At 53.0% G+C, this 25,661-nt stretch overlaps 1 protein-coding gene and 1 long non-coding RNA gene across 2 annotated transcripts; both read right to left on the minus strand.

Moving 5' to 3' along the window:
- Nucleotides 1-677: 677 nt before the first annotated feature.
- Nucleotides 678-20,215, minus strand: LOC110134202 (myosin-3). Its single transcript, XM_020888542.2, has 39 exons — nt 20,012-20,215; nt 18,328-18,471; nt 17,644-17,800; nt 16,630-16,657; nt 16,188-16,296; nt 15,524-15,616; nt 14,813-14,876; nt 14,635-14,733; nt 13,766-13,869; nt 13,534-13,672; nt 13,027-13,145; nt 12,789-12,938; nt 12,104-12,274; nt 11,698-12,004; nt 11,520-11,590; nt 10,879-10,966; nt 10,676-10,793; nt 9,961-10,084; nt 9,736-9,872; nt 9,396-9,651; nt 8,834-9,076; nt 8,571-8,747; nt 8,317-8,462; nt 8,147-8,237; nt 7,367-7,756; nt 7,139-7,265; nt 6,616-6,734; nt 6,251-6,447; nt 5,705-5,888; nt 4,935-5,100; nt 4,528-4,652; nt 3,744-4,052; nt 3,424-3,627; nt 3,223-3,348; nt 2,215-2,385; nt 2,014-2,118; nt 1,759-1,854; nt 1,527-1,664; nt 678-808 (listed from the first exon to the last, which is right to left on the minus strand). The coding sequence occupies exons 1-39, from the start codon at nt 20,213-20,215 to the stop codon at nt 782-784; spliced, it is 5,823 nt and encodes a 1,940-aa protein (XP_020744201.2). The 3' UTR covers nt 678-781.
- A 609-nt stretch (nt 20,216-20,824) lies between these two features.
- On the minus strand, nt 20,825-21,652 carry LOC139038950 (uncharacterized). The gene is made up of 3 exons (XR_011492054.1): nt 21,575-21,652; nt 21,047-21,082; nt 20,825-20,879 (listed from the first exon to the last, which is right to left on the minus strand). It is a non-coding gene; the product is annotated as an uncharacterized lncRNA (long non-coding RNA).
- Nucleotides 21,653-25,661: the final 4,009 nt, after the last annotated feature.

Genomic DNA, 25,661 nt, shown 5'->3' on the forward strand with positions numbered 1-25,661 from the left:
ATCTAATCCCCCAGAATCAGATAAAGAAGGGCACTTGATGATATTTCTGATAATGACGAACAAATAATTCCAAGTTTGACAATTCCGTTTCTATAGCAGGTTGCCCAGGTAGTATTCTGACTTCTTGCTGTATTTTCCTATAAAGACAGGCTTACCCTGGATAGGGGTGGGATTTTCTGCGGTGCGGCTTTGAAACCATGCAGACTGAGCCAAAAACTCAGTGGTAGATGTAGCCTGAGCTCTGGGGGGACTGGCGCTGTTCCACTCATTTGTGTTTTCCCAGTAGTTAATGCAGTGCTCATGTGGAGCGCTGCCTGACAAACGTTTCCTGTACTTCAGGGCAGTTTCCTGAGAGGGTGTAGGGGGACTCTAGCCCCTGCCTTATAACCCAGTTCAACTTGAGTCAGGGCTTTCCTGAACCAAGCCTTCGTGCTTCCCTCATGTTGTACTGGGAGATGACTCTTTGGACAAACTCCCCCTTCTCCTGCCAGAGCAGTGGTTAACTTAGTCTCAAATGTAAACCAAAAGCAATCTCTCCCTGTCCCTACAGACACACCCCAGAAAATATGCAGAATAGCTTTATCAAGCCATCTGCTGAGATTTCCACATTGGGCATAAATATCACCAGTGAACCATTTCCACACTGGGAAGAGAAAACAAATACAATGAAACAGCCCCAAACTGAAAACAAAGTTTATTGCATGTGAAAGTAAGTATCAGAGCCAGGAACCATGAAAATACACATTTTGCATATTTTCTGTCCTGTTTCAGAGGAGGGGGCTCACTCTTCACTCTCGTGGACCACCATCTGGGGGGAAGAGGGGCATTTTTAGTTCTGTCTGCAGAGCCTCACTTCCTGCCGCTCCCCCTCCCCACAAGCATCTGGGGTGCTTGCTTGTCTGTCTCAGAGGACACGGGGTACTCCTTGGATCGCAGGCGAGTGAATACACGACTGTCTGCGTGGTGGCAGTCCCCCCAGGCCTGAGAGCCTGGTCCTCAGAACGGCCCAGGGGTGGTCTTCCCTAGTGTCTCAGATGGTAAAGAATCCACCTACAATGCAGGAGACCTGGGTTCGATCCCTGAGTTGGGAAGAGCCCCTGGAGAAGGGAATGGCTACCCACTCCAGTATTCTTGCCTGGAGAATTCCATGGACAGAGGAGCCTGGTGGGCTACAGTCCATTGGGTCACAAAGAGTCAGACAAGACTGAGCGACTTTCACTTAGGGACCTACACGCGGTGAGTGCGGTGACGGAGGCTGGCGGCAGAGGGCGCCCGAGAGCCCCGTTCCCACGGAGCGACCGCTCCTTGCTCTCCAGGACAGTGTTTTATTGGGACTCATCGACCTGGGTTTAGCCGGGCTCTTCTCAGCTGTGTGGCTCTAAGTAAATCCCAGATGGACCAATTCTAAACGAGGGTGCTCCAGCGTCCTGTCCATCTCAAAAATGTCTTCATCTCGGGAGGCTTCCTCCCCGGGAGCCACACCTCCCCTCTTCGCTCTGCCCACCCAGCGCCTCAGGACCACCTACCCGGCTGGAGGAGAAGTCTCGGGTCTTCGCGCGCAGCTTATTGACTTGAGATTCGGCAATATCGGCCCGTTCTTCAGCTTCCTCCAGCTCATGCTGAGCTTTTCTGAACTTGGTGAGATGAGCGTTGGCTTGTTCATCCTAAAATAGTCAAATGGGTATGAGCTGTGAACACCTCTCTGGAGCTCCCGGGCAGAAGCAGGGCGGGTGTCGCCCTGGGGTCTCGCTGACTTACAGCCTCCTCCGCCTGCCTCTTGTAGGACTTGACCTTCACTTGAAGTTTGTCCACCAGATCCTGTAGTCTCAGCACATTCTTCCTGTCCTCTTCACTCTTCAAGAGAGAACATGGGATGGCAGGTCGCCAGGAGGGGACAGGGCTGCACAAAGTCCCAGTGCCTGGGCTAAAGGGTTTCTCCCTGTCTTCTGGAGAGGACCCAGGGTGGGGTCCCCCCTTACAGAGGAAATGCCCCTGGGGTTTCCTTCCACGTGCCTGGTAAGTTAACTCCTTGACCCGCCGCTCGTACTTCCTCAGGCCCTTGACAGACTCAGTGTTCTTCTTCTGCTCCCCTTCAAGCTCGGCCTCCAGCTCTCGGATCTGGGGGAGCACTTGGGAAGTTAGTCTGGGGCTGGAGCATAACCCAGGCAGGCTGGAAAACTCCGCTTATTATGCTGGGGTCCCTCCCGCAAGTACCCGTGTCTCCAGCTTCTGGATCTGCTTCTTCCCGCCCTTCAGGGCCAGCTGCTCAGCCTCATCCAGGCGGTGCTGCAGGTCCTTCACCGTCTGCTCCAGGTTCTTCTTCATCCGCTCCAGGTGGGCGCTGGTGTCCTGCTCCTTCTTCAGCTCCTCGGCCATCATGGCCGCCTGAAAAGCACATCACACTGAAATGTAAACAAAGATCAGGTGCTTGGAACTGTCAAAATCTGGGGACCCGGAGGACTGGAGCCATGCCACTGACAAAGGACACAGGTGACATGATGCCTGAGACCACCATGCCACCATGGGCTCTGGCAAGAGCTGCACCAGGCATGTAAGCTGGACAGTGAGACCTCCAAGGGCTGCATGGGAAATGGTTTCTTCCCTTTCTTAAACTGGCCCCTTTGGGACCGCCCCACCCCAAGGAAATCCCCTCTTTCATTACCAACCCGTGAGTTATAGGACTCCGAGTCTATAACCCAGCATCACGGATGTGGGGTCGGGAGGCTAAGGGAACTGAGGCGCGGAAGGTGCAGGGCGGGGATAATCGCGAGGTAGTGCTCTCCACCAGCAGCAGGTGGCGCTGTGGGAACCGCACGTCCAGGGACCGGCCTCCCGGGCAGGAAGGTGGGTGATGGGGCTGGAAGCGGGCTTTCTGTGAGGTGACCTTAGGTGTGATCCAAACAAGGCCGGGGGGGGGGGGGGGGGTCCTCCTTTTCATATTTGGGATCAGTCATACATAGAAGGGAATAAGAGCATACCTCTCCCAGAGCATCAGACGTGAACAGAATTCCTTCTGGTCTTTTCCATCCACACTCCCTTATTTTTCATCCCCCCTTATTAATGTGTGGAAGGGCAAACTCTGATTTCTGGGGCGGGGGAATGCTTCTAGAGCAGAACTCACACCACATGTGCCCCGGGGAGGCCCCACCCCGTCTGATGGGAACCAGCTCAGGGCTGGGGAGAGAGGGCCTGGATGAAATGCAGGGCAGGGAGGAGCCTCACGTCCGTGATGGCCTTCTTCGCTTTCTCTTCAGCATTCCTCGCGTCCCTGCTGGCATCCTCAACCTCGCTCTGGAGCTGCGTGAGGTCTGTCTCCAGCTTCTTCTTGGTGTGGATGAGGCTGGTGTTCTAGGGCGCGAGGGACAGGTTACCACCTGCCACGTCCGAGGCCAGGGCCCTCAGGACCCAGGACCCTCCACTCACCTGGGTGTGCAGGAGCTGCACCCTCTCGTTGGCATCCAGGAGCTCCTGCTCTGCGATCTTCCTGCTCCTCTCCGTCTGCTCCAGGGTGGCCCGTAGCTCCTCCACCTCGGCCTGCAGCAGGTTGGCTCTGCGCTCCACGATCGCCAGCTGCTCCTTCAGGTCCTCCTGGCCACGGAGAGCGTCATCCAGGTGGAGCTGGGTATCCTGGCCAGACAGCAATGGAAGCGTCTGCTTGAAGTTGAGGCCAGAGGACCCTGAGCCTAGCTCATAGCTGTGTGGGTCTGAGGATGGAGAGGTCCCCCACCAGGGAGCCCGCACACCTTCAGCTGCCCCTGGACACTTCGGAGGTGTCTGAGGGTCTCTGCGGCCTGGCGGTTGGCATGGCTCAGCTGGATCTCGATTTCGTTCAGGTCCCCCTCCATCTTCTTCTTGATCCTGATGGCCTCATTCCGGCTCCGCACCTCGGCGTCCAGGGCGCTCTGCATCGTCTCTACGGTCCTCTGGTAGTTCCTCTTCAGCTGCTCGATCTCTTCATCTTTTTCGGCCATCTTTCTATCGATTTCTGATTTCACTTGTGTCAGTTCCAGCTGGATTCGGAGGATCTTGGCCTCTTCGTGCTCAAGGGCGGCCTTTGAAGAACAAAAACAAAACAGAAATGGTACCAGTGATGGGACAGAGCCTGCTACACTCTTCTCTGGGGTAAGAAAACTCCAATGGAATACTTGTAACTAACTCAACAATATTCAAAATTCTTAAAAAAAAATCCCTAACTTACCTTCAGTGCAGAAATAAAATATTTCATTGCAATTTGTTTTTATTACACTATGAAACAATAGTAACATTTACATATTTCTTAGGCACTTAAGGCACTTTATAGATATTTTAAATTCATCTCAGTCTTTTGTAAAATCTCATTTTTAGACCTATTTTAAAGTAAGATTTTCTCCAGTAATTTCAAGATTATTCACAGGTATTTGTCCACGTAGTTTGCTAGGAAAAGAACCAACATGAGGACTGTGACTCTGCAGACCCCGAGGGGGGCCTGGCTGGAGCCCCGCCATCACAGCGTCTGCACCCGTACTGCCTCGCTGGCATTCTGCTCACCTCTGCTTCCTCCAGAGCCAGCTGGATATCAGCCTTTTCCAGCTCGATCTGTTTCCTTGATTTCTCCAGTTCATGGATGGTTTTACCACTTTCAGCAATTTGCTCAGTGAGATCTGCTATCTCCTCTGCAAAGAGAGAAGTTTGATTGCTCTTGAACTTCCACACAGGTTTCCACGCAGAGTAAGCACTAGCGAATGCTTTTAACTACTTTATCACAGCTCTAAGGACTCTGCTTGCTGGAGATAAGATACTGGACACAGGGAGGCTCGGAAACAAGCCCTCGGGTGTGGGATGCTTCCTCTGCCTGTGGTAACAGACAGGCAGATGAGGCTGGGTCCTGAAGTCATGGTCCTGCAGCCTCACACTCGGGGCACAGTGTGAAGGGGGATTTTGGATAAACTGCTTACGCTCTAAATTCTTATTTTCTCGTTTCACAGTTTCAAGTTGATCTAAGGCTTCTTCGTAGGCATTTTTCAGTTTGAAAAGCTCGGTGCTCAAGGAGCGGGACTCCTTCAGAGATGCCTCCAGCTCCACCTGGCTCTCCTCACACTTGGTTTTCCACTCAGCGAGCACCTGCAATGCCAGGGAGAAAGGCACCTCTGTTCATGACCCCTCACCTCCAGCTTCTATCTCAGGACCCCTGTGAGTATGAACACTCTGAGAATCAGGGTCCCCTTGGCCATGTCACTTGTCTAGCCCCGTGTTCCTGACTGTTGACTAACCAAGATTTCATTCCATAAATCAATTCAAGATCAGTCACTGATCAGTAACAACTGTCATTTCCAAAAAGCAAGTGGACCCTTTGGGAAGGAATTAGCCAGGCCTCCTTTTCCTACTACAAGAATGGACCTGAACTTCTAAATATTTCATTAAAACCTCTGTTCAAATCAACCTTACTTGTCATACTGAAGGGGAGGCTGCCAGAAACCCTCCCACTAGGACCTGAGTTAGATTTCCACATCAGCCACCCAGACAGACCAGCCACATTGGGGACCAAGAATGCTTGGGGCTGGACGACACTGGATGACCCTGGAGGAGGTGGCTTGTCTCCACTGAAGTGTTTGAAGGGGACCCCCACCTGCATCCCACTCCCCTCTGGTTTTGGGGGCTCACCCCAGGTCTCACTGCTCCTGGGGCAGTCAGGACTAGGCCCCCACCTCCTCTGCCCACCCTGCACCTTGTCGAAGTTCCTCTGCTTCTTGTCCAGGGCGGCAGCCAGGGAGTTGGCTCTGTCCACGTCGACCATCAGGTCCTCCACCTCCGCTTGCAGCCTCTGCTTGGTCTTCTCCAAGGACGCGCACTTCGCGTTCACTGCCTCCACCTGCTCCTCGGAATCCTGGAGGCGCTGAGCCAGCTTTTTCCTTAAAACAAATGAGAAGCAGATGCTGTTTAAGCTTCAGTCCTCTTGAACATCACTATTCATCTAGCTGGAACCACTAACCTATGTGATTCAAACACCACTTTCCTTTCATAAACCCAGGAGAATCTCCTGTCTGCTAAAAATCAGTGATCAGTAGCCTGCCTGCCTGCCTCTAACCAAGATCACAGTCGTTTGTCTCAATGAAATGTGCTCACAGAAGTTCTCTGCTGGCACAGAACTGCCTTAAAAGACGGTAACATTCACTCTCGAGCAGTGCTAGGGTCAGTGCCCTCTGTCATCTGATCATTTAGGAGCGTTTGATCATTTGGGAGTGCCAGTTCTTCTGAAGACAGAGTTGCGTACTTGGCCTCCTCCAGCTCCTCCGTGCGCTGGATGGCGTCGGTCTCGTACTTGGTCCTCCACTGGGCCACCTCGCTGTTGGCCTTAGACAGCGCCCTCTGCAGCTCGGCCTTGGATTCCTGCTCCTCCTCATACTGTTCCCGCAGCAGGTCACAGTCGTGGCGGGAGGACTGCAGGGCGTGGGCCAGGGCGTTCTTGGCCTGCGGAAGTCAGGAGAGAGGAGAGTCCCAATGGATGAATGTTTCAGGCTGTGTCTGTGATGCAGTCCAGATGTGTTCGCGCTGTCATCACCTATGAATGAAGTTGCCTTTTGTTTCTGTAGGTGGTACGTAGAGAGTAGGTCAGGGAGCATTCCCTCAGCTATGTACCTTGCTCTCTTCCTCCAACTGCCTCTTGAGCTCTTCTATTTGCTGGGTAAATGCTTGCTTGCTTCTGGAAAGTTGCGATACTGTACTCTCCTTTTCCTCCAACTGACGACTCAACTCACCTGTGTCCAGAAGGAAAATATTTTTATTTCATCCGTCTATTCATTCACTCACACATTCCTACTGTGTGTAAGGCACTGTGCTGAGATCTGGGGGTGAAGGCACGTGTCCATGACAAGGAAGCTAAGCGCATACCCTGGTGAGACACTACTGTAAACTTCTAGAGGGTGCCTGGGGAGCAGGGGGTGTTCCGAGCCCCTCCTCACTCCTCTCTCATTACTGAACTCTCAGTGCTCACCTCCTCCAGGGCACTCTGAATGGCCCTTTGTAGGTTATTCTGATTGCCTCTCTCCTAAAAATCTGCTTCCCTAGAAGTCCTCCCCAAACAAATCCTGCCTTTGGTTTTGACCTGCTGTCTTGGGTAGGTATCCAGGAGGCGCTGCCCCTCCCATTCCCTGGCACTTACCAGCCTCCGTCTGCAGCCGGGACTTCTGGGTGCTCAGCTCACTCAGGTTCCTCTGAATCTCCTCGTTCTTGCCCCGGGCCTCGCTTAACTGGTCCTCCAGGGTGCGGCAGATCTTCTCCAGATTCGCCTGCAGGGTAGGGAAGGGGAGAGAGCTGAGTCAGTGCTCAGGTGTGGAGGGCCAACGGTCTCCTTCACCCGAGGATGAGCCCCCTGCCTCCCACCCCGAACCTTAGACTTGGACACGCTCTCCACGTTGCTGCCCAGGTCGTCGAGCTCCATCTTCAGCTCGCTCTTCTCCTTCTCCAGCTTCTGCTTGACCCTCTGCAGGTTGTCGATCTGCTCCCCCAGCTCGGCCACACTGTCCGCGTGCTTCTTGCGAAGAGTGGCCGCTGTGGCCTCATGCTGCAGCGTGGCCTCCTCCAGGTCCCGGCGCAGCTTCAAGAACTCAGCCTCGCGCTTCTTGTTCAGCTCGATCTGGGTGGACGTGACGCCCCCCGCCTCCTCCAGCCGCTCGCTCAGCTCCTCCAGCTCCCGGGCGTAGTCACTGCGCTGCTTCTCCGTTTTGGCGCGGGTCGCCCTCTCGGCCTCGATCTCTTCTTCCAGCTCCTCGATCCGGGCCTGTGCGGGCAGGCCATCCCCGGGAGAATCCTGACTCCCAGTGTCAAGAACAGGCTAGTTTCCCCTCCCATTAGACCAACCAAGTCTTGGGCTGCTCCCGGAGCAATACCAACACTGTGAATTTCCCCTGACATGAGCCTTTCCTGCCTCAACCTCGGCATTATCCTGCAGCGGCTGATAATGAGTATCCAACACTCTGACTAGGGGTTGATATGAAATACTTCAATTACGTGTTTTGTTTAAATTATGGAAGAACTGTTCATTGCTACTGTCAGTCTGGACAGAGACAAGAGGCCCACGGTCCTGCCCCTTGCTCTGATAATGCACAGCAGACTTGCCAGCTCACCGTGTGTGACCGAGTGTGAAAGCAAAGTCCCAAGCACCCCCTACCTGAAGCTCTTTGATTTTCTTCTGAAACTGCAGGCCCAGAGTCTGCTCATCTTCCACTTTGCTTTGCAGCTGACAGTACTCAAAATCTTTCCTGTGAAGGGAAACGCACAACGTGTGAGGACCAGACACCTGGGCACTGGAAACCTGAGCACAGCGGTGTCAGGGCGCACTTCTTGAGCCGCTCATCCAGCTGCTGCTTGTCGTTCTCCAGATCCAGGATGGACTCCTGGGCGAGCTTCAGGTCTCCCTCCAGCTTCCTTTTGTTCCTTTCCAGGTCTACACGGAGCTTCTTCTCTTGTTCCAGGGAGCTTTCCAGCTGCAAAAGGCACCGTCTCCTTTTAAGAACAAATGCTTTGCACCATGAGTGTCCCAGGGGCTCTTCCTGCCCTGAACCCAGGCCTCCCAATTGGCATCCTTCACTCACATCATCCACCTGCTGTTCCAGTTTGCTCTTGATTTTGCTTAAAGAATTGACTTTGTCCTCTTCCGCTTGCAGGTCATCCAGGGTCTGCTGGTGGGCCTCCTGGAGGGCCTTCTTCTCTCTGGTTAACTTTGCAATGGTTTCATCCAACCCGGCGAGTTCTTCAGTGAGGTTTTTAACCTAAGAAGATGCCACAGGCAATTATAAGAAAAGATCAAGTTGGGTTTGTACTGACCATATCAGTGGAAAGACCTACAAGGGTGTACCTTATTCTCTGTGGCGTGTTTCTCCTTCTCAACCTTGGCCAGTGTCAGCTCAAGGTCATCTATGTCTTTCTTCAGTTCCGAACATTCGTCCTCCAGTTTCCTCTTCTTGGCCGTCAGCTCAGCATTCATCTCTTCCTCATCCTCAGCTCTCTCTGTCACCTCCTTGATCTTAGCCTCCAGCTGGAACTTGGCCTTGATCAGCTGATCACATCTTTCCTCTGCATCCAACAAGTTTTCACTTTCCTTTAAAAAAATAAAAAGAATCATGATTTCCTTTAATGGTTTAAAGGTAAAGTTTGTGACATTCCAGTATTTTGTTGAATGAGTGAATTTGAACAAACTCCAGGAGATGGTGAAGGACAGAGAGGAGCCGGGCGTGTTGCAATCCACGGGGTCGCAGAGAGTCAGACACAACTCGGCAACTGAACAATAACAAGGTATTTTGTTATAAATAGAATCCTTTATGAAACATACCCAGTAAAAAGCAAAAATCCCACCCAAAATCCAGTTTTCTTAGATAATCAAATCTAGGAGAAAAAAATTTAAATTCCTAGACACATACAGCTTGTACTTGCAGCTGCAGGTCATTCTTCTCTTGTACTAGAGTCACCAGTTTTTCCTCCAGTTCCTTCCTTTTTGCCTCTGACTTGGCCAGTTCATCCTTGGTTTTCTGGAACTCTTCCTTCATGGTGGCCATCTCCTTCTCTGTCTCTGCACTCTTCAGCAGGGGCTTGATTTTGAAAAAGAGTTTCATCCAGGGCCAGTGCTTGACGTTCATGAAGGCTCGGATGTTGTACTGGATGCAGAAGATGGACTCCCTGAAAACACAACATCAGTTATTTCTGAGAGAGGCTCCCCACTTCTCCCAGAGAGCTCAGATCTGAGCACAGACCCCGCTCCACCTTCTCTGCACCATCTTCTGGAATTCCACGCGCATGAGGAACCCTCTGCACACTGCCTGCGTCCGGGTGATCAGCTTGGCCAGGCGGTCATCCCGCATTTCCTCCAGGGTTCCCAGCAAGCCGGCCTTGAAGAACACCTTGAGGCAAGACGGATGCCCTGGGTCAATTTTCTGGAGGAGTCTCTCAGGGACCACAGGCCAGTGTCTGTTGGAACTGACACAGTACCTTGGTGTGTCCAAACTTGTACTGAGTGTGGTCGATGTCAATGGATGCCAGCAGCTTTTCACACGCCTTCTTACTGTCGATGAACTGCCCCTCGGGGATGGCACTGGCATTCAGCACTCGGTATCTGCCGTGTGGACACAGAAACATCATAGGCTGTTAGCAAAGACGTGAACTTTGGAAGCCAGTTCAGGCCTCTCTTCCAAGAGGCAAGAAGGCCAAGGTCCTGAGAGGGAAGGAAACTTGGCCTTGGTCACAGGCCAAAAAGTGGCCTGAAATCTAGGCCTCCCGACTCTTCTTTGCCATATCCTTTTCTGTCACGTTGTGTATCAGAGAAGGCCCTGAGAAAGTGTGGGAGAAAGAAGCATGTATACCTTGACCATATGATAGTTAAATCATTTTACATGGAGCCCACAGCTGTTCAGTATTTTTCCCTCTCAAATTCTAGCATTTACACACCTCCTCAAGAAACAAATGGAACATTTCTATTACACATGCATGTTCAGTTCCTAAGTCATGTCCAACTCTTTGCAACACCATAGACTGCAGCCTGCCAGGCTCCTCTGTTCATGGAATTCTCCAGGCAAGAATACTGGAGTGGGTTGCCATGCCCTCCTCCAGGGGATCTTCCCCACCCAGGGATCAAACCCGTGTCTCCAGCAATGGGCAAGCTGGTTCTTTACCGCTGAGCCACCGGGGAAGCCCTCTTACTACGCACCTCTGTTTGAAGTCCCCATAGAGGATCCTGTTGGGGAAGCCCTTCCTGCAGATGCGGATGCCCTCCAGCACCCCGTTACAGCGCAGCTGGTGCAGGACCAGGCTGTGCTCCATGGCACCTGAGAAGAGAAGCAATGTCAGCTTCACACAGACTCTGCTAAAACCTGACCTGAGCACTGCCTCCAGAGCTGGCAGGTGTCTCACCTGGGGTTTTGGTCTCGTTGGGAATTATACAGCGCACAAAGTGAGGGTGCGTTGTTCTTAAATTTGACATCAACTTGTTCAGGTTTTCCTAAGAGAGAAAGATTCAATTTGACAGTGAGCAGACTGTAGGCTTTTATAAACACAGAGATACAGTGTAACAAAAAAAGATATTTTAAACTTCTTGTGAATTCTAATAAAGGTCTTATTTAACTCTTTTCAAAAGGTCTTTCAATAGTCCATTTGGCAAGAAGTGTAGGCAAGTAACTGATAAAACAGTCTTTTGCTTCACAGTAGCCAGAGACTAGCCAAATACAGGCTACCTGCCGAGTTAACTCAGGGGACCTATCCGGCTGTACTGGGCACCTAAGGTGCTACCGCCTTGTGTTTCAGGCAAGTCAGAAAGTTCATTCTGAGGACTCGCCTCCCAGACCACCCAGCCAGTTGCATGTAAGATGGGGTTAAATTCTGGTCCTCCATTTGTTAGCACTCATCTACATGTCATACCACCACTCTCCTAAGTAACAGTAAGCAGATTAAGACCACATCACTATTTTTGAATAGACCAAGTTCAGCATCTCTACATTGCTCATTTTGAGATGACTTAAACCAATTACAAGCAAATAAACTTCTATCTTTCTTACCCTGAAAAGGGCAGAGACGGTTTGGAAGGAAGAACCCTTTTTCTTGGCAACTTTCTTCTTTCCACTGTCAGCTGAAAGAAAAGATGGTGTGTGGTGTTAACAGCCCTCCAGAGCTGTTTCCTTTGTGGGCTGAGTTGGGGGAGAAGTGTGGATTCGAGGCAGCCTGGGAGTCTGTTACCGTCTGCGGTGGTGAAGGTGGCGTAGAGGTGCGCCAGGAGCCTGTTGGAGGACTTCTGGTACAGTCCAACCACCGTCTCGTTCAGAGGGTCCTTGTTCTTCTCCAGCCAGCCCGAGACACTGTAGTCTACGGTGCCTGCATAGTGGATCAGGGAGAAGTGGGCCTCGGCTCTGCCCTTGACCACCTTGGGCTTCTGGAAGTTGGCAGACTTGCCCAGGTGCTGGTCATACAGCTTGTTCTTGAAGGAGGTGTCCGTGGCCTTGGGGAACATGCACTCCTCTTCCAGGATGGAGAAGATGCCCATAGGCTGAACCAAGGCAGAATGCACACGGGGTGAGTGAGTGTGCGCTGCAGTGACAAGCATCAGGGCTGTGAGGGGCGGTTAATGAGCACACATGGCAGGTACCTTCTCAATGAGCTCGATGCAGGCAGCCAGGTCCATCCCGAAGTCGATGAATGTCCACTCAATGCCTTCCTTTTTGTATTCCTCCTGCTCCAGCACAAACATGTGGTGGTTGAAGAACTGTTGCAGTTTCTCATTGGTGAAGTTGATGCACAGCTGCTCCAGGCTGTTATACTAACATCAAAATACAATGTCCACACGGAAGGTTAGACTGCTTTCAAAGTCAAAGACCCACCAACCTTCCTCCTCCTCCTCGTCTCGGGCTACCAGCAGTTCAACTACACTTTCAGGTGTGGTCACATTCTTGGGCTCAGCTCACATCACGTCTTAGAGTTTTCTCCAGAACTCGAGCTGGAAGATACCTCTCCCTCTCCTAAGTCCACGGGATGGGCCTCTCCTGGGCCCTGACCACAGTTTGCCTTATCTGTATAGTTGGTCTTCTGTGTACTTACATACTTCTCATCATCATCTACAAACAAGCTCATCTTTTATTCATCTGCAAGTCTTATACTTGGTAGACATTGACAACATGCTCTAATGGGTGTACATGCTTCTACCTGACCCACCCTCCATCTAGTGCTCCTCCCAGAGATGATACGGGGTGACAGGTGGCTGCCTGGACATCTTTCCTGTGATCCTGAGAACCAGCCCCCCCACACAAAGCCACCTGAATATCGGGAATGCAAACCTCGAAGATCTCAAAGCCTGCAATGTCCAGGACGCCAATGAAGTGCTGCCTCGGCAGCTTGGTGTCCAGCTGCTGGTTGATGCGGGTGACCATCCACAGGAACAACTTCTCGTAGACGGATTTGGAGAGGGCGTTCACGGCGTGGTGCACCTGTGTCGGGGGTCAGCACCTGTGTGGAGTCTGTGGGCAGTAGCCATCGGTGCCTGCATCCCTTCCCAGCCTCCTGGTGGTCACTTACCTGATCCACGGTCTGGCCCTTGGTAACATACTCATTCCCAACTTTGACTCTGGGGAAGCATAAAGCTTTCAGGAGGTCCGAAGAGTTCAGGCCCATCAGATAGGCTGTCTTGTCAGCCACTAGCAGGAAAGAAGGCCAGTTACCAGGGAAACCCCAGATAAGTGGCACAGCCAAAGAACCCCTCTGAAAATCCTCCAGATGTTTCAAGGCTCAGCTCAGCTCGTCTCCATGTGTTTACATTACGTGACTCTAAACTGCTCACCTGTGGGCGCTAAGTCACTCAGAGAATATTATGGGCTTTGTGAAAAGGCAGCACTGGGTTCCAGAAAAACCTGGTCACTCCTCACTGCGTCTGAAGCAGGACCACTCGAGTGACTCAGCAGACAGGGCAGTAGCCTGTCGGCATCTGAGTCCCGCCAAGGTTCATCTCTCCAGGGGGAGGAAGGATTGGTCGCTTTCAAGGGAGGCCCCCAGCTCTGGCGCATACCCCAGCAGGTGATGTGGTACCTTCCGTGCCATCCGGCTCTGCCTGCTCCTCCCGCTGCTTCTGTTTGAACTTCATGTTCCCGTAGTGCATCACGGCGCCTGTCAGCTTGTAGAGCCCAGACTTCTCCTCGGGGGTGAAGCCCAGGATGTCAATGGCGCTCTGGCGTTGCAGGAGAGCGTGTCAGCCGGCTGACCTCAGTGATGGAGCAGGAGCCCCCCACCACACACACATCCTTCTCCCTGACCTACTTACATCCGTGGCCAGCAGCTCCTCGGCGTCATCAATGCTCGCCACCAGGATCTCACCCTGGCTGATGAAGGGGTAGTCGTAAGGGTTGGTTGTGATGAGCAGCAGCTCTGCAATGACGACCAGTTAGAGGGGGTCACATGGATGCAAAGGAAACATCCACCTGGGGCCAAACAGCCTCTCGTACTCAGGCTGCGGCTGAATAGAAAGCCCAGGGAAGACTCTGCACCCACCCTGGCCACACACGGCACAAACCCCAGAGAGAACAGTTGAACGCTTTTGCTTTGTGTGCAGACAGCACAGATTCATGTCGGTTAGGAAAGATTAACCAGGAAAACAGGCTGTGTGCGCGCCAGAGAGCCCTCTGTGGACACGGAGAGCCCCTGGAGGGAAGCCCAGGTGGTTTGGTAGAATTGTCGTCTTTTCCAAATCCTGGTGAGAGCTGCAGCCTGTTTCCAAGATTGGGCCCAGAATGCTGAGCAGACATAGGCAGAGAGCAGAGAAGGGCATGGGGCCCCTGTTAGGTGCCAAATGGAAAGCGGGGTGGACATCCACCAGCTAGCGGTTCCTCTGCCTTTGGCGCGGGCCTCACAGCATTTGGTGGAAGGTTGGTTTTGCGGCTGACCGCCAGGGGGCATCAGAGGACCACTAAACGCTAAGTCATTCAGCCCGTTTCCATGAACCAGAGCTGAGGGCAATTGTGCCTCATTCTTTTCTGTCCCCTGGATTGCATTTCTCAAATTGGCACATCACTGTCAAAACAGCCACACCCCATTTCTAAAACAAATTTCCTCTGCGAGGAGGCACGACTCTCTTCAGTCCGCTCACCTAAGAGCTGATAGGCCCCAGACCAGCCCCTCTGGGGGCATTCTCACCTATGAGCTCGGGCTTCTTATTGGAAAGAATCTGGTAGAAGATGTGGTAGCTTCTCTCAGCCTTCAGCTGGAAGGTCACTCTTGATTTTTCCAGCAGATCTAGGAACGCAAACACAGGAGTGTCTTCCAAACTGTTCCCCCGATGTCCCAAAACATCTGATCCTAGGAGTCTACTTACATGTTTCAATATCTGCAGAGGCCAGCTTCCCCGTGGTACCAAAATGGATGCGGATGAACTTGCCCTGTCGGGGAAGGGAGACCAGGTGACCTGACTGCAGGTGTTCCTACCCACTTGGGGAGTGGGACAGAGCCTTCTTCCCCAGGAACTTGCAGTTAAGTGTCTTTATCGCCTCTTCCCTGCTTTGCTGTGCCCTCCTCCATCCCCTTGTTCCACACCGCATCCACACGCCTACCCCAGCCAGTCAGCAGAGCCACGTTCTGTTCAAGATGCAAATCAAACCGTATCACTTCCCTCTAACAGGATCCTGACTTCTGGAATGAAACCAGACCCTTCTCCTGGCCTGCGTGCTCCCAGGCTCCAGGTCCCTTCCCACTGCCCCGCCTCACCTCGCAGAGCCTGCCTCATTCAGACCCCCTGGAGATCCCTTGACTCCACCAGTCCCCTCCCTGCCTCTGCGACTGTGTCCCTCCTCACCCTGTGGATCTCGGGTTCACGGCCAGCGCCCCTGGGAGGGCTCCCCTGCCAGCCCCGTCTAAAGGACACCTGGCCCCCTTTAACGCCCCGTCTATGAGGAACTGTCAGACTGTCCTGTGGGCTTGTCTCCTCCTCCTCTCACTATCCACCCCCAGGGCCGCAGGTTCCTGGAGGCAGGGGTCGTGCCTCCTCGCTGGCCTTGCAGGACACACCAGCTTGACCCAGCAGACTCACAAAGCGGGACGAGTTGTCGTTCCTCACAGTCTTGGCGTTCCCAAAGGCCTCCAGCAGCGGGTTGGCGCTGATGATCTGGTCTTCCAGCGTGCCCTGGAGCAGGGAGTCAGGGCAGGAAGAGCCCCGTGTGAGGGTGAGCTCCAATGCCCCTCTGCCCCGGCTGATGCCAGTCCCTCCCCATCCCCTGCTTTCCAACCTAGGGCCCAACCACATCATCAGCACCTCACTCAGAGCCCTGTTGCCATGTCATGTTTGGGTCTGGTTGGGTATCTTGACATAAACCTCCTTTAACCCTTCAGGTTCTCCATTCTCCAGGTGGTGAGGTCACCTGTGTTCACACCATACTGCTGGGATATATTCGTTTTGAAAGGCAAGACGCTACACTTCTCTCCAGGTGGTGTGTGTGACTCTGGTGTATGTCAGACTGACTTTTCTTAGCGGAGCCTTAGAGCTTGTCTTCTTGGCAATCACAGGATCCGGTCCTGTGAGATCACCATGCGCTGGGTCGTCTAGAAGAGCCGGCTGTCCTGTGAGACCTTCAACCCTGCCAGCTCTCCTTCCCCGAGGAGATGGGTATCTCCCACCCCACACACACCCTGGGCCTCCTCACTCTGAAGACACGCGTTGGCGGCGGAAGCAGAGCCAGCCTGCCTCCTCCCCTTACCCTCATCTTGGAGTCCTTCTTCTTGGCGAGGTCTCCAGTTGCTGCAATTGTTGCAAAGTACTGGATGACCCTTTTGGTGTTCACAGTCTTTCCTGCCCCGGATTCTCCACTATTCAGAGCGATTGAAAGAGGGAGAAGGAGAAAGAGAGTCCTGTGAGTGTAAACAGCCTCCTCTGCCACATCAGATGTGAGATTCCCAACAAAGAGGAGACCACCCGGAGAGTCAAGGGCCCTGGGAGGTCGGCACCACTGAAGAGCCTGGACCGGGAGCCCTGCTTCCCGAGGCCTCATGCGCCTTCTGGCCTGTCCCCCGTCCATCTCTGCATCACAGACTTTGTCCAGTACTTTCTCACTGACAGAACAAAGCAAGTGGCATCTTCCCCTTCTGCCCTGGGGACAAAGAGCCACAGCTGTGAAAACACTGTACACCCTGGATACTCACGTGATCAGAATAGACTGGTTTTCACGATCTGCCAAAGGGAAAAATAAAATAGGGTTGATGGTATTATAAAATGAACTTTCTCAACTTAAATGTCCATCTACAGAGGAGTGGATTAAGAAGATGTGGTACCTACATACAATGGAATATCACTCAGCCCTAAAAAGGAATGAAATGATGCCATTTGCAGCAACATGAATGAACCTAAAAATTACCATACTAACTGAAGTAAGCAGACAGAAAGACAAATACCATATATCACTTATGTGTGGTTATATGATACAATTGAACTTAGTTAGAAATTAGAAACAGACTCACATAGAAAATAAACCTATGGTTACCAAAGGGGAAGAGGGGTGGGGGAAGAATAAATCAGGATTTGGGGATTACCAGATACAGACTACTATATATAAAATAAATAAGGTCCTACTGTATAACACAGGGACTGTATTCAATATTCTATAATAAATCATAATGGGAAAAAAATCTGAATATATATATATATTATATATATGTATCTAAATCACTCTGCTGTAAACAAGAAGTTAACACAACACTGTAAATCAATTATATTTCGATCAAGAATTTTTAATAAAAATAAGAAGAGCCCCCAGTTCTCCGTGTCTCCAGCAGTCAGAGTTCACTGCACATGGCTCTGTTTCGTCCTATGTGGGAGCTCAGAGAGACTCTTCCTTGAGAATACGGATCAAAGAGGTTAAGCCCCTGCTTACAGCCAGCCACTGGCTGCCCATCGTATTAGGTTGAACCATATGAAACTATCAGTCTTTGTCTTGGGCCCACAAAAACGTCAGTTTCACATGAGGTAACCCATGCTTGCATTAAATCCAAGCTTCTCACCCAGGCCTGCAAGGCCCTAAAATCTCTGGCCTCTTTCTTTTTTTTTAAGCACCTCCACCCAGTTGTGTGGAGGCTGCACACTAGAGGGGCGGCTGATTCCAGACTTGCAGCCTCCCTGAGCCTTGCCTGCCTCTCCAGGCTTCCCCCTTAGACACCTACCTGTGAGCATGAACTGATAGGCGTTGTCGGAGATGGAGAAGATGTGGGGCGGGGCCTCCTGGCGCTTCTTGCCCCGGTAGCCCTCCACCACCTCGGGGTTGTACACCGGCAGCCACTTGTAGGGGTTGACGGTGACACAGAAAAGGCCTGAGTAGGTCTGTGGGGGCGTAAAATATACAAATTTATGTACACATGGGTGTGTGTATATAAAACCCTCCCCCTTTGTTATTTCACTTTTCTTTCTGAGAAACTTGTAAAGGAAGCAAGATCCAATTTCTCTCTATGGGTGAGGCAGCTGAGACTCAAGGGGTGCAGTGACCATCCGCAGCTGCTGGGTGACAGCACCAGGACCCGGCCTCAGCTCCACCCCTCCTCCGGTCCCCTCCTGGGCCCACTCATCTCTCACTTTCTCATCCTCCATCACTCTCGTCTCCCTTTCTTCATTCCCCCTCTTTTGTTGAATGGCCTCAGTTCAGTTCAGGCGCTCAGTCGTGGCCGACTCTTTGCGAACCCATGGACTGCAGCACGCCAGGCCTCCCTGTCCATCACCAACTCCCAGAGTTTACTCTGGGAGTTGGTGATGCCATCCAATGGCCTCGTCAAACACTAATCCTTCTAAAGCCCACCCCGCCATGAGCATCTCCCCTCCACCCCACCCAGGCGCCTGCAGACGCGGGCACTGACGTAGATCATCCAGGAGGTGTAGCGGTCCTTGAGGTTGTACAGCACGGCCGGCTCATTCAGGTGCGTCAGCATGGCCATGTCCTCGATCCGGTCGAACTTGGGGGGGTTCATCGCGTACACGTCCTCTGGCTTCACCACCAGCGTCTGCAAGGGAAGGGGGACAGTGCGCACCTGGGCTTCTCTGTGCGCAGGTGTGTCTCCCACGCCCAGACCAGGAGGGGGCGCTGGAGGCAAGGCCCGTCTGACAGGGAGGGAGGCGGGGCTGGGGCGGCTCCTGGTGGAGGAGATGGAACGGGGTTCGGTTCTGAGACTCGGGCTTTCGTTTTTTTCCGTCTCCAGTGGCCTGAGGTGAGGGAAGGGTAACAGAAAGGAGAGGAGGGTCTCGGGGGAATTCGGGGAGTAGGAGACAGGCCCAGGAGCCAGCGGGAACTCCTCAGCTGGGTCATGCTGGCTGGGCCAAAACCCGGTTCCAGCGGCTCAAGGGTCTTTGCCGTCTACTTAGAGGGCACGGCAGGTGGATGGCGTCCCCGAGGGAGGGACAGAGAGGAGGAGGCCGGTGGCATGGACCTCCAGGCCAGCAGTCCAAGTCATCCTGAGCTCCCTGAAAGCAGCTCCCAGCCCCCACCCTGCATCTCGCCCGTTCACCCCCACCTGCCTGAGCTGTGGAAGGGCCCAGTGCCCGGGGCGGGGCGCCTTGGAGGACCTGGCATCGTGGCGTGGAGCTCACCTTCCGCTCTCCCACCCTCCACTCACCCCCTTCCTGTCTGAGACCTCCGTTGCAGACAGTGGTTTTCCCGGCCCTGCCTCTGAGCCAGGTGGTGGGGAAAACCTGCCTTCAAGCAGGGGTTCACTAAAACCATCCAGGCCTCAGCCCTCCAGTGAGGTGAGGGGCTGGACATCTTGAACTGTCCCCCACCAGGTCTAGCTTCTGTGCTCCCTGCAGCCTCGGACGCCATTCCCCACTCCGTCATCTGAAATGTACTGAGAGCTGCCCTTGAGCTTCAGGACTTGGAAGGTGGTTTCAATGGGTGGTTTCCATGCTGTTTTCTTTCACATCCAACCCAATGATACTATTTCCTTTACTACTCTCATTTGGATCCCCACCCCCATTTTATTTTATCCTTTCTTAGTACATTTCTGGATTCTTCTGGTCTAAATTCCAGACAGTTGGGATGTCCAGAATTCCTCCCAACACCCCCATGCTAGCCTGGGCAGAAAGGAATGGGCTACACTGCTCATTGCCTTCATGATACGGGGACGCTGCTACTTCAGTCAAGCTTGTGGTCCACTAGGGTCCCTGATCCGCTTTCCTTACTTCCTTACATACTACCACCAGAAGAATCAGGGGGAAACCTAGGCTCCCAAAGGAGAGTGCTCTGAAGGAGGCCGTCATCTTGTGGGACTCCCAGCTCCACACCCTTGGGACACACACGGCTGGTCCCCGCTGACCTAGAGTGACGTGCACATCAACAAAAGCACTGGAACATGAATTGCTTTGGCCAGCCGCAGGCAGATGGTTCTCCGACCATGCAGCCTGAGGCCAGTGTTCACTCTGCTTTCTCTGAGGACACCTAGGAGGTATGCACATGTGGAGAGGGCCAGGTGTGGGGCAGACGCACAGACTGGGCAGCCAGGGGAGCAGACAGAGGGCCAGAGGCTCGCAGAGGGAGTGGATGGGGCTTACCCTGTTGTCTTCAGTTTCCACCGTGACCTTCCCATCCTGGGTGCTCTTAATTCTCCCCTTGGCATACTCTTCCTTAGAGTCAACGACGAAGCAGTAGGTCTTGGCATCAAAGGGCTGGTTCTGAGCCTCGATCCTCTCCTTTTCCGACTTCCGGAGGAAGGGAGCGGCGATGCCAAACACTTCCATTTCGGTGTCGCTACTCATGGTGTTGGCTGGGGGATGAACCCACCAGGTCAGCCCCCTACCCCCGACTCCAGCCCTGCCCCCATGGGAGCCCACCAAGGTGGGCCGGGAGCATCTGATTTTTCCCATCCACCCCCTGGGAAAAATCAAATGCACACGTATTTATTGTGCCGACTCTGTGCAAAGGGCATGGAGTGGATGCTACCCAAGCTCCCCCATCCAGCAGGGCTCAGACGGGTGAAGGAACCCGAGGGAGGGGGCAGCTCTTGGGACTCAGTTTCCTTTTCTGAAAAGCCTAGGTGTTGCCAAGGGGAAATTTAAAAATAAACACCATCAGAAATAAACACCATTCTTCAAAGAGAGTGTGCTAAATGGCAAACAGCTAAGGAATCTGGGGACTGTTTTGATTCAAGGTGGCTACCTCCTCACACGAGGAAACTGGCTTTTGCTTCCTTCAGTTCTGTTCTGAGAACAGAGGTGGCATCTGACTTCAGCACCTGCTGAGACCCTCTGCCCAGCCTGCCCTGTCCTGGTCTAAGCTCCACGGGCTCTTGCCCCCCAGGCCACTGGAAGCAGAAGGAACTGGGCCCTGGAGACTTCTGAGGCAAGGGACCCAACCAGCTTCCTCACCTGAGAGTCACACCCGCAGGAGGACAGCGGACAACAGCAGCCGTGGGAATCAGACCTGTGGTAAATATGCAAAAAGAAAGCTCAGGACACCCAAATGTGTGGTTCAGTTCTGAATCGGGTCTTGAATTAACCAAATAAGGGGAAAGGACTAATAACTTTAATAGAGTCTTACCCTGGAGACAGGATAAGGGGAAAGGACTAATAACTTTAATAGAGTCTTACCCTGGAGACAGGCTGGAAGAGCAGATGGGATGCGACCTACAAGTGATTCATAAAGGTAGTCAAACCCCCAGCTGCCCCCAAACCTGGCTCCTGCCAGCCCACTAACACACCCTCCTCAGCCTGCATGCAGTGCCTCTCCTTCAGAACAAGGCAGGTACAGCATCTCTGTTGAAAAGGCCTGTGGTTCCAGGCCAGGATCAGGCCCCCTCTGACTTCTGCGAACAGGGAGAAGTCTCAAACTGGCAAACTGACACAAGCCATTGAGGCCTTGAGATCATGGGCGCCCGCTCACCAGGCACACAGCGCAGATGGGGAAGGTGAGGGTGGGGGCGGGGGGCGGTGACCCCACAGCCTCTGCACAGATCAGAGGGGAAGAGGGGGGTCGTCAGGCCACACTGACAGACCGAGGTCCCTGGAGCATCCAGAGGGATCCTGCCCAAGGGGGCCCTCGAAGACAAAGTCAAGGGGAGCTCAGGGAGGAGGAAGTGGAGTGCGGGAGGTGGAGACCCAGCTCCACCTCTAACTAACCTCACCACAGCCAGGCAGGGCTGCACTGGGTGGTCCTCTGAGCCACACACGGAAGAGAGCCGCGCAGGGCGCCCAGACTCCTCTGCCCACAGCAGCGCCAGGGGGCTGCCGCTGTGGCTTTTATAGCCTGTCCCCCCACCACTCATTCCTGCTCTATATTTGGAAAGGGAATGACCGATGCCACAAGCTGAGGGCCAGCTCCCCTCCTCACGTTTTTTTGCTGTTGCCAAGGGCGAGGTATATATAGAAATGAGCAGCATCCATAACCATTCTCCAGCTGGAGAAAGTTGGAAGTTTGAGATGCCTTTCTCTGAGCCTGGGGCCAGGGCGTCTTCACTCGGTGTGAGGGGCGGCCTCACGGGGGTCCGGCCTAAACTCCATCCTGCAGGCGCCACATGCTTGAAAATCAGGGTGCATTCTGGGGACAGAAATCTCATCATGTGGGGAAAAGGAGTGCAACTTGAGGACAGAAAGATGAAAATCCTCTTGGCATTTTGGGCAAGACTTTTGTCACAACACAGGGTCGTGACAGAATTGTGTGATTGTAAAACTTGTGCCAGGAATGACAACAACAATTATAATCCTCCTCCTTCTCCTTTCACTGTGTAACTTTCTGTCTCATTAGTGTCACTGTTAATTTAATCCTTTCTTAAGCATCAGTAGGACCAACAAGTAAATTAATGACAGGGAGCCACCCTGCCAGACAGTATCCACAGCAACAGCTGCTTGAGGACCTGTTGTTATTAAGACACATGACCAATTAGGAAAGACCAGCTGCTGGCCAGGGTGGGGGTTAGGGGGCGGCATGCCTGCAGAGAAACGGGGGGATGGGAGGAGAGGGTCCAGCAAGCATGAGTCTTTCTAAATTGGGGTTGAAGGAACAAAGCCAGGAGACCAGAGGTGTGACTGAAGCTCGGCCCACTCCTGCCTGACTTTATGTCTCCTTCTTTTCTCCTTACCTTTCCTGACAAGCCTTTGGGAGGGTGGCTGGTGGGCACCCCGTGGTCATTAACTGTCAGCAGTTCCCCCTTGAGAGGAAGAGCCGCCCCCTCCCAACACACAGCACCCGCAGAAGTGGAAGAGGTATGGGTGGGGATGGGGCAGTGCAGGGCTGTGGACCCCTAAGATGCAGGAAGATACATTAATCATCCACTGTATGCTGGCCCCGGTGCAGAGTACCTCAAGAGGGCACAAAAGAAAGGGAGATGCAGCCTTTACCTGTAACGGTTTCCAGGATAATGGGTAGTCAACCGTTTTTGAGATTCCGGTGATTTTAAGTCAAAGTACACTTGATGAACCCACCTGCTCTGTGAGGGCCAGGCAGGTGTGTGGCTGCAGGAAAAAACAAAAACAAAAACCAGGAAGCCTGAACCCCCCAGCCTGCTGCAGGCTAGCTGCATGCGCACCCCCACCCCCCTGCTCCAGCTGGGCTGAGACTCCCATCCCTAGAGACCTTCCACATCCAAGAAGAGAGCCCAATGCTCCTAAAGGGTCTGTCTGTGTCTAAAAGGGGATGGTCTCCTTGAGGTCCCATCCTGCCTGCCCAGCAACACATCAGAGTCCACATCTTTGTCCACTGGCTGGCCATCTCCTTGGGAGGCCTGGTCAAGACAGGTACAGGTCACCTGCAAAGCAGAGGTGTGAGCCAGCCCTGTGGGCTGAGGGACAGTGCGAGGGGCCCTGGCCACATCTCAGGCATTGATGGAGCAGGGCAGCCCCGGGGAGGGGTGGTGCTGGTGGGTCCTTCCCTACCACCTGGAGCTGTGGTTGGGAGGGGTCCTGTGGGCAGCAGAATGAGGCTCAGTTTGCTCTTTACATCTTCTTGTCACCAGTTTACCTGTGTCTCTATATAACCACTTCCACACCCACCTCCGGGAAACTGCAAGGATGTTTTCTGTACAGGGTTTGAGCTCCTTGTAAAACAGTCCCAGCTCACATTAATTGAACCCAACGCTAGCTCTGAGACGTTGCTGGCCTCCTCCAGGTTTTCCAGGTCATGTAGCCTTGTCTTCCTCTCTGCATCACACTCCTTCCTCAAGCAGGCAGAGAGTGTTCAGCTCGGAGGTCTCACAGGTGGCTGGCTGGTCAAGCTGCTTTTGCATAGGAGGACCTGGGGGGCAGGAGGGGCAGAAGGTCTGCCCAAGGCCACAGGAGGAGCCTCAGAGTGAGGCAGAGAGCCCCGCTCTCTGGAAACCCCAAGGATGGAAGTGACAAAACCACGGCAGAGCGAACCGTTCTAAAAGCAGGCATCAGGGATCAAAAGGCACGGCCATTTGGGGACTTCCCTGGTGGTCCACGGGTTAGGACTCTGCGCTTTCACTGCTGAGGGTGCAGGTACAATCCCTGGTCAGGGAACTAAGATCCTGCAAGTTGCACAGTGCAGCCAAAAAAAAAAAAAAAAAAGCACAGCCATTGGGAAACGTACCTGTTGGAGGACAGAACTGCACGGACAGCAGCAGGTACAGGCTGTGGAATTTTGGAGTCAGACGGGCCAGGGTGTGAATCCCACAGCTCACCCTCTGATTCACTGTGTGATGGCGGGCATTGTGCCTTGCTTCTCTGAGCCTCTGTTTTCTCATCTGTGATACGGGAGTGAGGGCTTCCCAGGGGGCTCAAGGTAAAGAATCTGCCTGCCGATGCAGGAGCCATGGGTTTGATCCCTGGGTTGAGAAGATCCCCTGGAGGAGGAAACGGCAACCCACTCTAGTATTCTTGCCTGGAAAATTCCATGGACAGAGGAGCCTGGCAAGTCACAGGAGCAGACCCTTCCCTGCTCATAAAGAGTCGGACATGACTGAGCGCAAAGATGGGGAGAATATGGCTGCCTTGCAGACTGATTATGTGCATTCAATAGGATAATAAAATCTCAGGCACACCCGGTGCTGTGTTTAGCACATTGTAGATTTTACATTTTCTATCTGAAGGTTTCCACGTATTACACACAGTACTACTGGTTATCTTAGTGTCGTTGAGTAGATCACATTAGATATTTGTTTTATTGAGGTGAGCAGGGAGAAGGGACATATGTGTGCGTTTTAAAAGATTTCCATCCAAAGAGGGATACATCTTAGAGAAGGAGCCTCGGGATGCTGAAACAGGCACCTTTCAGGGCTAACTGGCCCTGCAGCTGGGGTGAAACCCTTCTCTGATCAGAAGGGGACGGATGAAATAGCAATGTATTATTAGCCAACTTTACGGGAACAGGAGGAGGCCTTGTTCTTCCAGCCATCACCCAGTGAGAACCAATCTGCACAGCCTGGACGAGCACTGAGTCTCCTCCTGGGTGCGCTGGAAGAAAGCGTGCTGTGTCTCCAGAACGCAGGCAGCTCAGGAGGTGCTAACTGCTCAGAAAGAGCAGCTGAGTCCCCTCCCCAGAAGATGGCTTTCTCCTGAGTGGTCTTCCTCCACTCCTGTGTGATGTGGACACTCCTGCTCCACATGTGGACACAGGGCCCCTTGGGATGGCGCCCAGCCAGAGCAGGAAGTCAGCCTCGGGAGCAAATGCCTCTGGAGTCAAGTGTCTTCTCCACGTCCCGCTTGAGGGGGGTCAGGTATCACTGGAAGCAGTGAACTCGGTTATTCTGAGCTAAGACACTTCCCTGCCCGTGAGGTGAAGGGCAGGGGTCCCGAACTGGTGTCCAGAGCCCCAGGTGGAAATTAAAGCTGCAAGGGCCCATAATACTCCTTTAATTCAATCCAACAAGCACCCACTTGGCCCACCTTTCCATTATGCACAATGTCAAACATACGAGAAGACAAAGCATGGTATTGAAGACCCAAGGTAACACTGCACTTGGATTGGATGTCAAAGCCGTGCTACAAACCACCTCACTAACTACACAAGAGGAGTTTAGGGAATGGCTGGTTCCAGAATTATGACAGAAGTTTGTGAAGTCCATCAGAGCAAACTTCCTAAAAATGTCAAACCTCAGTCCGTTGGTGAAAGGATGTGCATGTGTGCTCAGTCGCTCAGTCATGTCCAACTCTGCGACCCCATGGACTGGCACCTATCCGGCTCCTCTATGCATGAGGTTCTCCAGGCAAGAACACTGGAGTGGGGTGCCATTTCGTCCTCCAGGGGATCTTC

This window comes from Odocoileus virginianus, chromosome 17 (assembly GCF_023699985.2).
Source record: "Odocoileus virginianus isolate 20LAN1187 ecotype Illinois chromosome 17, Ovbor_1.2, whole genome shotgun sequence".
Taxonomy (NCBI): Eukaryota; Metazoa; Chordata; class Mammalia; order Artiodactyla; family Cervidae; genus Odocoileus; species Odocoileus virginianus.

Coding starts and splice junctions, on each gene's coding strand:
- LOC110134202 (XM_020888542.2), bottom strand. CDS start 20,215: ATGAGTAGCGACACCGAAATGGAAGTGTTTGGCATCGCCGCTCCCTTC. Junction 16,658..17,643: donor CTATCAGTTCATGCTCACAG/GTAGGTGTCTAA, acceptor TCCCTTTGGCAG/ATCGTGAAAACCAGTCTATT. Junction 7,266..7,366: donor AGAGCGTGTCCAAGTCTAAG/GTTCGGGGTGGG, acceptor CCTACCCTGCAG/GCGAATCTGGAGAAGATCTG.